The sequence below is a fragment of the Schistocerca cancellata genome, chromosome 2 (genome assembly GCF_023864275.1).
Source record: "Schistocerca cancellata isolate TAMUIC-IGC-003103 chromosome 2, iqSchCanc2.1, whole genome shotgun sequence".
NCBI classification, from domain to species: Eukaryota; Metazoa; Arthropoda; class Insecta; order Orthoptera; family Acrididae; genus Schistocerca; species Schistocerca cancellata.
The window spans coordinates 598,911,551-598,925,833 of NC_064627.1; the positions used below are offsets into that span (position 1 = coordinate 598,911,551).

The 14,283-nt window shown below is 38.2% G+C and overlaps 1 protein-coding gene across 1 annotated transcript in view; it reads left to right on the forward strand.

The window, feature by feature from the left end:
• The first annotated feature begins 244 nt into the window (after nucleotides 1-244).
• The window catches only part of LOC126147163 (bile salt-activated lipase-like), a 69,945-nt gene continuing 55,906 nt past the window's right edge, over nucleotides 245-14,283 (forward strand). Inside the window, exons 1-4 of the mRNA XM_049915673.1 lie at nucleotides 245-375; nucleotides 545-695; nucleotides 1,154-1,339; nucleotides 4,335-4,534. Coding sequence (XP_049771630.1) covers nucleotides 301-375; nucleotides 545-695; nucleotides 1,154-1,339; nucleotides 4,335-4,534 — 612 coding nt within the window. The 5' untranslated portion in view covers nucleotides 245-300. The remainder of the gene's footprint in view (nucleotides 376-544; nucleotides 696-1,153; nucleotides 1,340-4,334; nucleotides 4,535-14,283) is intronic.

The window sequence follows — 14,283 nt, forward strand, 5'->3', positions numbered from 1 at the left end:
AATATGGCCCAACGTTTCCGCAGTGGACTTAAAACGGCTTGTTGAGACCACGCCACGTCGAGTTGTTGCAGTACGCCGGGCAAGAGGAGGTCCGACACGATATTGGGAAGTGTCAATGACTTTTGACACTTCAGTGGATGTTCGTTAATTCACTGTTGTTGTTAGCTATATGTTCGTTATGCTTCTTAAGATTTGCTCTAAGCTCAGATATTTACGTATAATGAAACCTTCGCTTTTCTCTAGCCACCAGTGAGTAAAGCTGCTTGGTCTGGCGTTAGAGATGCACTGGCGGTAGGATCGATGTGTCCTCAACTTGACAACAATGAAGCGTCTGGGGACGAGGACTGCCTCTACCTGAATGTCTTTGGTCCAGAGGTAGGTATTATTAAATAAAAAACGGCTACTGCGTAAATTACTAATGTGATGAAAAACCGAATGATACTTTAAGTCTAATAACTAAACAAAACTATGTCAAAAAATTCCTTAGAAGATTTTATTTCTCCTTTAACACTACTCATTACGATGATTTTCTACACTTATGCAGACAGCCCTGCAGAAAGAAGAACTTAAACCTGTAATGGTATGGATCCACGGTGGATGTTTCACATCAGGCTACGGTCAGGGCGCGACACCTAATTACTACGTGGACCAAGACGTCATCCTCGTCAGCATAAACTATCGTCTCGGACTCCTGGGTAAAAAATATTTTTATCGACGTCACCTCTTACTTGAAGGATACAAATATTTTGAAATAATATTTCGTTACAAGTCTGGGTCAATGAACACCAGAGTTCGCCGTTTGTCATTAATGATTTATTTTGTATTTTGTGATAAGCAGTGTTTGTGAAGGTCCTAATTATTATTTATACACAAAAGTCTTCTTTTTTTTCTGAAATGTGTGACGCCACCTTACATCTAAAACTGGTGTTATTTACCACACATCATAGAAGTAATACTGTGCTGGTACATACGCTTGTTCTTAGCTGTAGACAGCACCAATATAAAAATTTCTGCAAGTGATCTGGCGTAAGATACCTCTTTCAGCAATTTCGCTATCCTCGCTCTGTTCATTACCTTACTAAATATCTTTATGTTAGACAACGTACGCTGTGTTTCTAAATACATCACTGACAAAACAAAAAAAATTTCGTAGGTTTCCTAAGCACAGGGGACGAAGTCGTCCCAGGAAACATGGGCCTTAAAGACCAGACAGAAGCACTTCGCTGGGTACAGAGGAACATAGCAGCGTTTGGTGGTGACGCACAAAAAGTAACCATTTTCGGCCAAAGCGCTGGAGGAGCCTCGATTCATTATCACGTCGTATCTCCGCTGAGCACGGGCAAGTAAAACTTTTCAAATACTCTACTAATTTAATCTTTTAACTGATCGAGGTTTTCAAAAATTATACGTTTGTGTCAACTACTACGTAGGCATTAAAATTATGTTCATTAATCACTTCGAAATTTGGAGCCGTAGTTTCTTTTCCGAGTAATAGTCGTCCATGTTATCTCGTAAGCATAGCTTTCACAAACGCAGCACGGCAACGTAGTCTAAACCATGAATTAAAACTTCCGAGCAAAGACGCCGTGGTAGATATATAAAAGTATTCCTTGACTTTTCCTCTCCGACTGCGCGAGACATCTCACCGTTTTATCTCCGATGATATCTCCCACAGTCGGAGACGAAAGTCAGGAAATACGTTCGTATATGGACCACGGAAGTTTTAACTCAAGTGAATACCAACCGAAAGGTCTGTATCGCGTGAATAATCTCAAACTATTTAAATTTTCATTAAAAGATGTACTAGTAGACCGATTTATTACAGAAATGTGCTGCTTTCCAAGAATAGCTCCTCAAAGCCTTGCACGTTAGTCCCATACTGGCTGCAAATTAATCCTGCTACTCTCAGTAACAGTTGTGAAAACTATTGGGTGACAGTAACAAGTATCAAAGGCGATAAAATGTTTCATCATATTTTAGTATCTATCATTAGCGTATAGCGAATTGGCTATAGTTCTTACGTATTCTACTGTAACATACCATGAATACACCTACAGTCACAACGTAAGTGTATTGTGTCACGTACCACGTAAAAGCGTCTGACATGGAACTTAAGTAATTAAATGAATATAATTTTAATTATCTTTCATGATACATTGCTGTTGTTGTAATTTACATTAGTTTAGGTACTAAAACAATATAATAAGCATCTACAACAATTTCCTTTTCAGTTAAGACCAATTCATATACTGGCTACATCCTGTGCACGAAGTTCTGGGAAGGGATTGCTCTCACTGAAGTGTCTTATTGTTCCTGTGCACTAAATTTTCGTTTGGAATATAATTATATTGTACTCTACAATGGCTTCAGGTTTCAATTGCGTCCTAGTTCCAGGCCTTTCGGCTGCATGTAGAAAGGGAAGTTTATCGTCTAAGGTTTCTATTACACGTCGATTGTAAGAGGTAGGCTGCAACTCGTGACGTGTTGACCAAGTTGCTTCTGCCAAGTGTTCGTTACGTCTAATGCTATATCCCTTTTACCGCCCCCCATCCCCACACACCCCATGTTTATTCAATGTGAAAACCATCCACAACTACTTTGAACTGAGTACTTCGGTTCCACACAAGATATATGAAAAACAAATTAATGACCCTTATGTTGCTTGGTTGTGAAGCTGTTGCTCTACAAATGATACTCCACAAAAACTGATTTTTGCCTGGCACAGCCGGTAAGTCTGCTCAGTCACTGTGTCGTACAGCGATTTTAGCTACTGGAGATATTAATGCAATATTTTCCCGCTGACCACATGTAAAACCGTTTATCGGTATCAGGTCTGGAGAACGGAATTATCCAGCACGTCGCACACTGCAGCGTTTCGAAGAAGTTTTGAGTTCTCAGGCGAAAGACAGTCACGTTTGGTTTTCGAATTTAGCTTCGTTTCCTTTAATGTCCAGTAGATAACTCATAGTTAGTATAAGCCAAGGCTACCAATACTAGTTCATTTATATTTATTCGTTTCAAGGTGAATAAGAACTGTATGAACTGATTAAGATAGCATACAAATTTGAAAGACGAGAACCTTTCTTTCTTTGGGAGATTCTGCCATTATTAGGCCCTACACTGCCGGCTGTGACGTCCACGTTTGTTGGGTCTTTTGTCCTTTTGTTGCCAGAGATGTGATCTCAGGAAATATAACCAGTTATTTAGGCACTTACGGGGCGAGGGAGTATTGGGATCTTACGTACTTCCTACGTCGAACTAATCAGAGTTGTCTTATGAGATCGGGTAGAATAGAAAATTGATTCATGAAACCGTCATGTCTTTCTACTTTTACGATCTGTACCAGCGGGAATAGAAGCTAAGCTTTAATCAGTGGAGCTGCTCGTCAAGCCGCTGCATTATCATGCAATCTGCCTCTGATGGATTATCAAACAAGGGACGAATGGCGCAAAGCTGTCTTTGGCGGTGAGTTCAGCGATGGTTGTTTAAATGTGTAACGTTGAGCAGATGAGTAGGTAGCAACGTAGAATATCAATTTTGCTCTTATGCTCTGGTAAGAAATTAGCCTCCAGTCATTGATGGAGCTAACTCTAGAAACAGTAGGCAGTGGAGGACATATCATTTATATCACACTGTGGTCGTACTTATAATGACAGGGAGAATGCCCTCTTATCGGGCCAACACCCACGCTCATAATTTTCGCATTACACAAATCTCTCTCCAAGGTAACACTCACTGCAAGAACTGACCCCAATAGGAAAATGGCGCACATGGTGGTACGGAGCAGGACAAGATTTGCATTTCCAGCAGGTTCTATTGCTCTTTAGTAAGAGCACATGGAAACAATGTGGAGCACTATGTCTCAGGATCATGTATGATCGTAAGTATGAGCTATAGCAGAATCAATTTGTAGTTAGAAGTCGTTGTGCAAGGTGCCGAAAGCATTCTTCAATAAAAACTGGTCTGAGGTGTGTTGTCGTCGTACAAGGTCTTACGAATCACTACAGTTCGTAAATACCATCTAACGAGGGTAATTTTCTGCGTTAATGCCTCGCACTTGTCCAATTATATTGCTCGGAAAAAATGCTAAATAAGACACGAAAGCATCTTCAGTTTTGCTATCCATCTGTTCCATTGCATAATACTGCCTCCCATTTGTTATGTCGAAACTGTAGTAGTGCACGTTACATCTGTGAAACTTGCTACAGAGGTGGTTTTCGAAACACCTTACGTAACGACGATGGATACGTATTTCACTGGAAACAGGTACTTGGTTTTTGTGTTAGCATTGTGTGCGATTACAGCAATTCATTGGAAATTTTTTTCGTCACCAGGTCTGTTCAAGAACGCAATTTCGATGAGTGGGTCATCGTTGAATCCATGGGCATTTTCCAGAAATGCAACAGACAGAGCAATTCGATTTGCTCAACATTTGGGATACACAGGGAAAACTTCAAGTGATCTTGTAAATTTTCTGAAAAATGTGGATCCCTCAACGCTAATAATGGATCAAAAGGTGGCTCTTTCGGAAGAGGTATGTATATGACTTGAATTGCACTGTTTCACTCAATAAGATAGCTTCTGATATCACCGTTGATTATTTTAGGCACAGATAAAAGGGGGGAGTACAGGGTGATGAAGCGACCAAATAATCTTAACAAACAGTCATACACACTGTATAACATATAATAAATAATTCATTAATAAACTTAACTTGATTCTCATGATTTGCATTGCTACCGTAGTGAATAAAGAGTAATAAAACTTATAATTGCAAGTTAGAGTAGTAATGCAAGGCATAACCTAGGTTTAGTTACAGTCATCTTCATGTCAAACAAATCCGTCACAGTTGCAAAGTGCTTTCATTGCTCGAAGTCTTATATGGACGACGTCGCTATACACTTCCACCGTTTCGGGGTCAGCCTCATCATGAGGTGTTTCTGAAATACAAAGTAAGACAATATTTGTAACATACTCCCTTAAACACTTAAAGTATTTAAGAAACAAAATTTAGAGTCTAAATAATCAGATAAAATTAGCCCACCTAGCAATAGTAGGTCGTCATGTCCATGCCCAAACAAAAAGCAGATAAACATTTAGCGTTTGTGAATCGTCGTAACCCGACATAACTGCCGCACTTAGAGGGATGTTGAAGAACTATAAGCAATGTGTCCCTCTCAGGCCAATTTTTAATTCTATAGGACGTCCAGGTCATGAATTGACTAGATACCCTAACAGCGTCCTCAGCCATCATTATTATTACTCGCAGCGTCATTTGGTTAGGAATTGGAAAGAAATTATACAACTCTTGCAAACAACTAGGGTTCTTCAGGAAGCTACGTTTGCTTCTTTCGATGCTGAGAGCATGTATACTGATATCCCCATACATGAGGTTCTGGACTTATAGACAATAATGAAGTAATTAGTAATTAATAGGAAGAATATATTAAAGAGCGTTGGAAGTTACTCACGCTGCTGTTGAAATATAACGATTTGAAGTTTGGAGAAGAAGAAGGGCAGCGGAATTTAGGTTTGCCAATGGGCTCTCCGTTAGCCACTACATTAGCCAACGTTTAATGTCACACTTGGATGGGAGATATTATTTGATAAACACCCCTCAGTACAAAGACATAATTGTGCAATGCAGGAGGTATATCAATGACGTTATTGTCGTTTCTGATCGATTACAGGGACCAGACTTTAGAATTGCATAACGTCCTAAATAATCAAGCACATAACACAGATTTACTATGGAGTTCTCACGAGATGGTACTTTCTTATATTTCGATTCGTTACTTACTTTCCATAATGAGAGGATTATGTTTAACATTTATTGGAAACCAACCACCACGGATACGTTGATACATAGCTCCTCCACGCCTGCTAGAGTACATAGTGTCGCGGCCTTCGTATCTATGCTTCACAAGTTACATGTAGTCCCAGTAAATAAGGATGTCTCTAATAATGAATGGTGCACAGTAAAATTCTTATCTTACGGGAGTGGGTACCCTGCCAAGATTGTGGGAGATATCGACAAGCCACTGGCAAAAAAAGAGTGGAAATAATGAGCTTTTAGACAGCACACTCATTGCACAGAGTGTGGGAAAGCGTTTGCATAAAGCTATATTTCACCACCTACGGCAGATGTTTTCTTTACAGACTGTTTGAGCATTGAAATGCTAGGGAGACTATTTTTAATGACTATGTCATATATTTTATTTCTAATTTTAATTTTTTAAATTTCCTGGCTGCTTAAAGGAGTAAGTGGCAAATATTGTTTTACTTTAGATTTCAAATACAACAGATCGTGGGGTTAAGACCCAGAAACCGTGGTACTGTTAAGACTTACGTCAGTAAAACAGTATACCTTGAGATGACTGTGTGTTAATGTTGCCCTCATCATTTCATCATCATTCATGAAAGTGGCGAAACTGGGCTGAGCAAAGGGTGGGAAATTGTACGGGCGCAGTTAACCGCGCTGTGTAGCGCCCCACAAACCAACCATCATCACCATCATCATCATCAGTAAAACAGTAAAATCATTTTACATCTGTGGCGGATTTGTTGACCATGTACATGTTGCTGAACAGTTGTGGATGTCCCATAACAAAAATTTATGCAATTTAATTATTTCGCCTTAAAAACTACTTGAAAAGCTTCCTTCTAAGTCATTCACCGTCTCTTAAAGTCTCATTAAGTCATTCATCTCCCAAGTTTCCATTAAACTTATCTAACAAATTATAGTCAGTCACCAAATTTACATCACTTCTAGTATGCATTCCATTTATTTATTTAATTTTGTGGCAAGGCAAGATGCATCAGTTCCTCTCTTACATCATACATGGTTTCTACGCATTTTAAATCAGTTCATTATGACACACACTTTCACACTTTATAATAAGTCTTACATATGCCAATCTTGAACATGACTGTTAACAGCAACTGTAACTTCCCAATTTATGAGTTACACAGCCATTCAGCTTCCACAATTTATTTTATTTTAGAACTCAGCCACGTTTCGATTGAGCTAAGGATTTCTTCTTTACATTAAAACTTTTTTTGACAGTAAAAATTGATATCTACCTCCCACCTATGAATAAAAAGTTTTAAAATAAAAACTGTTATTTATTCGGATTATTTTTCGTATAACTTTACGTGCATCAACATTACATCCATCACATGTTGAGGAACTCAAGTCAAAAACAGACAATGTGAATAAAATATCCATTAAAACTGAAAGAATTAAAAACTGGTGTAGCTACTGAACAGACAACCGTCAAACTAAGCACATAGGAACTAGCTGCAGCGCTTACTTGCACTGTAAGTTTCTACTATTATGAAGTAGTAGAACAATAATGGAAAGAAAACCTAAGATTAAAAGGAATTAAAAGGTGTCATATAATTTTAAATAGGACTAACTACCATATTTTTGACAGTGTAAAAGCAATTAAAATCTGTATTAACATGAAGAAGTACATAGGATGTTGTTCAAAAGCAGAGAAAATTTTTAATCTTGCAAAACGACGTTACAGGAAGTATCCTCTGGCGATAAATTAGTTCATCACAGAACTAATGCACACTCATGAAATTGAAGAAAAGTATTACGAAAAGTGTCTGAGGGAAATAACTCTTCCGAATAGGAAGTGATGTTGATTAACAAAGGTACCGTTGTTACACGGTAATGAGCAACGACTTGTAACCATTAAGGGAGGACCTATGCGAAATTGCAATACTTCGAAGAAAATCTTGTAAAGTCCTCAGTGCTCAGGATAGTGTAACTAAATTGGGCACACTTAAGAAATTTTATGTACATACACATGTAAGTTTTCATGATTATCAATGTTACACAGTTTTAATTACAAACAATTTAATTTTTTTCAGTAAGTTGAGTACCAATGTTTCCTGAAAAATCTCCCAGAACGACTTATAGGCTTTTCGTACAAACTTTGATCTACAAATATCTGTATAACAGAATTTTGATTTCTTCTATTGATGCAGTTTTACATCTCTTGAAATTGCACCAGATTTTGCGGCCTTTCTCTTACATAAATACTTTAATGTTGCATTAAATGAAAATACTTTCCACTATAATACTGACAAATTGCACGTCAAATATAAATACTGTAACGCGTTGTATGAGGAAAAGTTTTATAAAGTTTCCAAAATGTAACTAAAAACAAATATTTGGCACTTTTTATTAGGCCTTTCCTCATGTGGGTGCACTAGTGCAAACCATAAGCATATTTCTCTTCAACATGAAGCAGACGTTTCTTTTTTATCTTTACGTTTTTTTTAAATTTTCAAATGGAGTAGAAATAGTGGCACTGCATCAATTCTCTTCTTCAGTCATTATTATTGAGCTAGTTTCCAAGTTGTCGTTATGGCGTAGAGAAGAAATACAGTGCTTTATCCTTTTAAACAGTTTACTGGAACGAAGCATGTTGCAGACGGTAATAACAAATCTACATAAATCTTTCGTAAAAGTTATTCCTTTGCAGCCACTTGTAAACAAACACCATAAAGTAAAGAATACAGCGTCACTAGCAGTGATCCTATTCCGTAGCCTTTCTGATACGCCACACTTACAATCCCCTCAATGTAAGAAAGCGCCGTAGGAATAAATAACATAAGCAAACACAGAACAAGAAAGGGGCGTGGCTACTTGGAAGCTTTAGTCATTAATAATTTTTATCACACTTACTAGTGAACTAGGAACATAATGTTCAGGAATTTAAATTTCTTTCCACGTAATAAATGAAGAGTCAAAAAAAATTCTTCAAAATTATGATGGCTTTCACGTATGTCCACCCTTAAAGAGGTTATGGTTCCTCAATTACAGTTGTTCGTTTAAAAGGAGGCGACCTTCCTTTACCGTGTGTCTAAAAACCTCTGTTCCCTCCAATGTATCCGCCACTTTCTTTTTTTATGCAAAATATCATTTTTTTCTACTCTTTTCGGATTATGGCCTGACGTTCAGGAGTGTTCTGTTTCAAAATTAAAATGCACATGACACACTTTCTTTAATTCCAAAAGCATATGACAATCCTTTTTACTAAGGCTGTCTTTCTTTCTGAATAGTTCACATATTCTCTGTACGCCCATCTTTTCAGAAATGGTAGCGGAACCCGGCCGTTCTGCACAGAATGTCAAATCAAACACCTTTCAGTCGTCTAAACTGTTATTTTACTGGGCTACCAGTTTCGGCAATATATTGTGCCATCCTCAGGCTCCCTGGTCGAAATTCCAAACTCGGTTCCGCTCAAATTAGGGGCCAGCATTTCGGCAGATAATGTTTCAAGTGATCGCTGAATCAAGCAGAAATCTACAGTTATCAGTGATGGTCCATAACTGGACCGGAACCGAGATTGGAATCTTCCCACAGGTCGGTCAGGGGGTCTGAGGATGGCGTAAAATATCGCCGAAATTGTTAGCCATATAAAATAACATTCCCAAAATTTGACGGCTGAAAAGTGTTTGATTTGACATTCAGCACACATTCTCTGAGATTATTTGCTGAACCAGTTGTTCTGAAGTGTTAGCGTATTTCACACACTGTTTAACATTTTAATAAGGTTTTATGTGATTCGGTAGTATACCCGTTTATTCAAAAGATCTATTGGAACGGATAGCGGTACCTGTGTAAAGTACAGGGTGATTATAATTAAACTTTCAAAGCGCTGTAGAAATAACACCACTTGTCAGAATGATGTCAATTTGCAACGAAATATTATCGGAAACGAAAAAAATTAGTGTGAAAATTGATCAATAGATGGTGCTGTATGTGTCAGAATACATAAATGAAATCGTTTGTCATGCGCACGACCCGTTGAAGTTGGTATAAATGCGCCGGGTACACGGCTCTTCCTTCGTACGCCATGACTGTCTCAATGGAGGATCGCACTCTGTTGGTAAAGCTGTGTTAGAAGAATGATGACTGTGCAGACGTCGGTCTGCAGAAGTTCCGGACACTGAAGGGTTGGAAAAAAGGCGCTTGTCCGACAACTGCCGTGGGTCTGGAGAAAATGATTCCGAAATTCTAAAAGACGGGTTCTTTTGGTGTGCAACTTGGTTGAGGGAGGAAACGAGTTGATTCGACGTAAGTGCAAGCAGTGGTCACAGCAATGCAGGAGGAGACGAGTGGTGGTGCGCAAGCGTGTAGTGCACGGAGAATTGCCCCAATATTGGACATAACCGTGAGCACGGTGCGTAAAATCCTATGAAACAACCTTCTTAGCTATCCATTCAAAATTACCTATGTGCACGAGCTGCTTCCTGTTGGCCAGCGAGAGAGACCTTTGTTTAGAATTTCTTGCTCTCGTGGAAGTGGACAATCATTGGCCGTGGAAAATTTTGTGGACAGACGAAGCCCCCTTCCATCTGACAGTATATGTCAATACCCAGAACAGTCGAATATGGGTAACGGAAAATCCACATGCAGATCAACCAGTAATCCTTCATCCTGAAAAGGTCACTGTGTGGTGCGGGTTTACGGCATCATTTATCATGAGGCCATACGTTTTCGGTCCTGTTACCTGTACTGTCACTAGTAACCAATATGAGGGTCTTTTGCGAAACCACGACATTCCAGCTCTCCAACAGCGTGGAAGTTTGGATGGGATCACTTTAATGCAAGATAGCTCACGTTCGCACATTGAAAATGTGACGTTACCTGTGCGTGTCCGTACCGTACCCATGACGTCACAAGCCGTTTCCTTTGTCTACATTCGTGTATGCATGGTACCAAAATGCCGATTCAGAACATTATGCCGGAGAAATTTGCTAAGTATGGCATAAAGGTCATGTGTCTCACAGATGCACATTCACCATATTTATATAATGCTTATTTTTATACGAGGAAAGACAGCGATGGAGCAACACTATGGGAAGAAGTGGAAACGTTTGAATACCCGACACAGTCTGTGATTCGTCTTTCCAAATGTATATATATAGAACAAACAGGAATGGCACAGCAGGCAACTGATTTTTCTCACTGAATCGTGTAAGGAACTGTTTAAAAACAAGTATACATATGTTGAAACTCTAGAATCCAACGATAGAGAAGTTCTGAAAGAGTTTCTTCCCGACACAAAGACAGAAGTTGGCTCAGCTGTTTGCGGTCCCAATAAAGAAGTTACACTATAGCCTTTCATTAAAAAAAATGTCTAAATCATTTACAACTCTTTCTTCAATGAACCACTCTGCATATACCGATAGCAAAAAAGAAAGAAAAACAGAAATTATTAATTTCTATAATGTCAAGAAGTCTGGTGTAGACGCTTTAGACATGAACCACTCTGCATGTAGCGATAAAAAAGGAAAAGAACAGAAATTATTAATTTCTATAATGTCAAGAAATCTGGTGTAGACACTTTAGACATGAAGTATAGCATACTCAGCCAACTACTGAAAGAGGAGGTGTCCCCTGGCAGTAGTTCACTTTCTAAAATCAGTGAGCTCAGCAAACACCTATGTTATGTATTTACGTTAAGTGTACAACGTCAAGATTTGAGTTCATGAAGAGCATAGGAATGAGCTTAATCAGAAGGCATGAACAGAGCAGGCTATAGGTGTAACGTCCCCTTAGAACAATTGTATACGAGGCTGTGCTTAAACTGACACACAATATTTTTAGCGCAACGCAATCTGACTTTCAAAAATCCCTACAAAAGAATGGCCCTGACTAACATTAACCTATACGTTTCACAAATCACTTACCTCACCAAAAATCTTCCTTACTCGAACTACTGCAATACAGCGAGCGCCACTACTGCCAGCTAAATAAAAGATTCAAACTACGGAAGGCACTAACTACTGATAGGGATAGTTATCAAATGAAAGATTTTAATGGAGAACAAACAATGTATTTACCTTAATATCATCACAAGTCATAATATATGTAATTTCAAAACTCCACCATCTCTCTCCTCATATCCACCACTGCTGGCGGCTCACCTCTAAATGCGCAACGCTACGCGCTGTTCACATCCAGCTGCCGCTGCCCAACACTACAGTGGCAGACAACAATGCAAACTAGCCACAGACTGCACACAGCACAGCCAGTGATTTTCATATAGAGCGCTACGTAACGTTGCCAATAAGAAGTCATAAACAGCCTACTTACATAAAGAAAACATAAACAGCCTACTTACATAAAGAAAACATAAACAGCCTACTTACATAAAGAAAACATAAACAGCCTACTTACATAAAGAAAACATAAACAGCCTACTTACATAAAGAAAACATAAACAGCCTACTTACATAGCCCCCATGCTCCCCACAAAAAATTTTACAAATGGTTTTGGGCAGTGGCCAAGAATGATTTGAAAAAATTTTTCATAATTACAATAACAAAGATATCAAATGCACACACTTATTTATACAATGTTGGTCAAAAGCTAAAATTTTCTCACAGTCCATAAAGACAGTCCAGATTGTTCATCACAGTAAAATTTCAGTGGTTTTTTTTTTCAAAGTCTGAGCAGTAAAAGACAATGCACACGGAAGTAGTGGATTTCCATGCAGTCTTGAAGAAGTAGTGTTGTCCTTCCAACTGAAAGACAGTGCTGACTCTTGACATGCTGACAGGTAATGGGCCACAACAGAGCAAACCCACAGCGGAGTCATTCGACGTTTTGAAGAAGATTGGTAGGTAGGTCATCACAGAGCAGACCCACTGTAGTCCTGGTAGAGAGTATGGTATTGGTGGGCCACCAGAGGTGCAGACCCACTGTAGTCCTTGTAGAAATTGTGGACAGGCCCACTGTAGTCCTGGTAGAGATGGTCAGCAGCCATCTGTTGCGACTGTGCAGGTGCACAATCACCATTGAAGAGTCTTGCAGATAATATAGCAAGTCCATAAACCACCACTCGTGCACTCACAAAGTTTTTTTTCTAATTGTCCTTAGAACCAGCAATGCTGTTAACCAGTCCCTTGCTGAATTATTAACACACGTGCAAACACTAACAGTCCCTACTTCTCACATATTGTCCATATACTATGACCAACAGAAACGTGTGCAGTGAAATGTAACGTACAAGTTACGTAATTTGATGAACTGGTGTCAATTACAATTTTATAAACATAATAATACAGATAACATTTGTAGTAATACAGGTTTTACAAAATAATAGAAATAAACATATACATTAGTGTTACAGGAATTATGAGATAAGTAAATACATAAAAGATCAGAATAACTTTTGAAACATCAACTTTACACATGAACATTAAAACAAAACAGAATAAATAATGTCTAAGCATATTTACAAGGTAAATATCATATTATTAACGCAAATTATATTTGAGGATAACAGTATTCCTCATCATAGTTCATGTAGCTGAGTATTAGAAAAATTCTGCAACATAAGCCTTATCAGATAAACATATAAAGACAGGAAAAACATAAATACACAAGGGTACACAAACATATAGCGGAAAATACAAGGAAAGGACAGGGTTTGTTTTACTGCAGTATTTTGCAAACAAAACTTTCTTTACTTCTCGGAGATCTCCCTTTGTTCTTCATTATTTCCAAAAGACCTATCTATACCTGCTTTCTGTACTTTTCTCGTATAGCCTCTCAGTGCATTTCTTCAAATTCATCGCAACTCATTCTCTTATAGGCTACCCCCTCTAAAGGTAACTTAAATCTACTGAGCTCAGATGCTAAACTAAGGGACGAGGCAATGCAGCAGCACAAAACAATTAACACAAACAGCAATGACAAAAAAAAATGGAAAATCGCAAAGCAAGCTACAGTAAATCTAAATTACCAAGCAATACAACATTACAACTAATATGAGCCAATGTGCAGCAACAAGAAAAATAAATCAGTAGTAAAACTAGCTTAACAGAGTAATACAAAGTGAAATTTAGTAGCACTATGCCTGGCAAACAGCAGCAGCAAACGGAACATGACATAGCTCAAGCAGAAAAAAATATTACACTAAAGACAACAATGCAGATAAGGGAAATTTATATTCACATCTTAATGTCTATGTAATTAAAATGGTGCACCACAAAACTAATTCTACAAAAAATTACCAAGTACTTGAAAAGAAAATTATATAAGCAGTTACTGTTATTAGTCCCTTCTTATTGTTCTTTCCATTCCAAGAGCTCCTTTTTCGAAGAATGTGGATCATAAAATAATTATTTAATAGATCTGTTGACAGAAAGTGTTCACATTAGAAAATGCATGTAAGTTTATTTTATAAAACTAATGCTGCAACACAGCTGGAAACCAGACATTAAACAAAATGAGCAATCTCTGAACTACA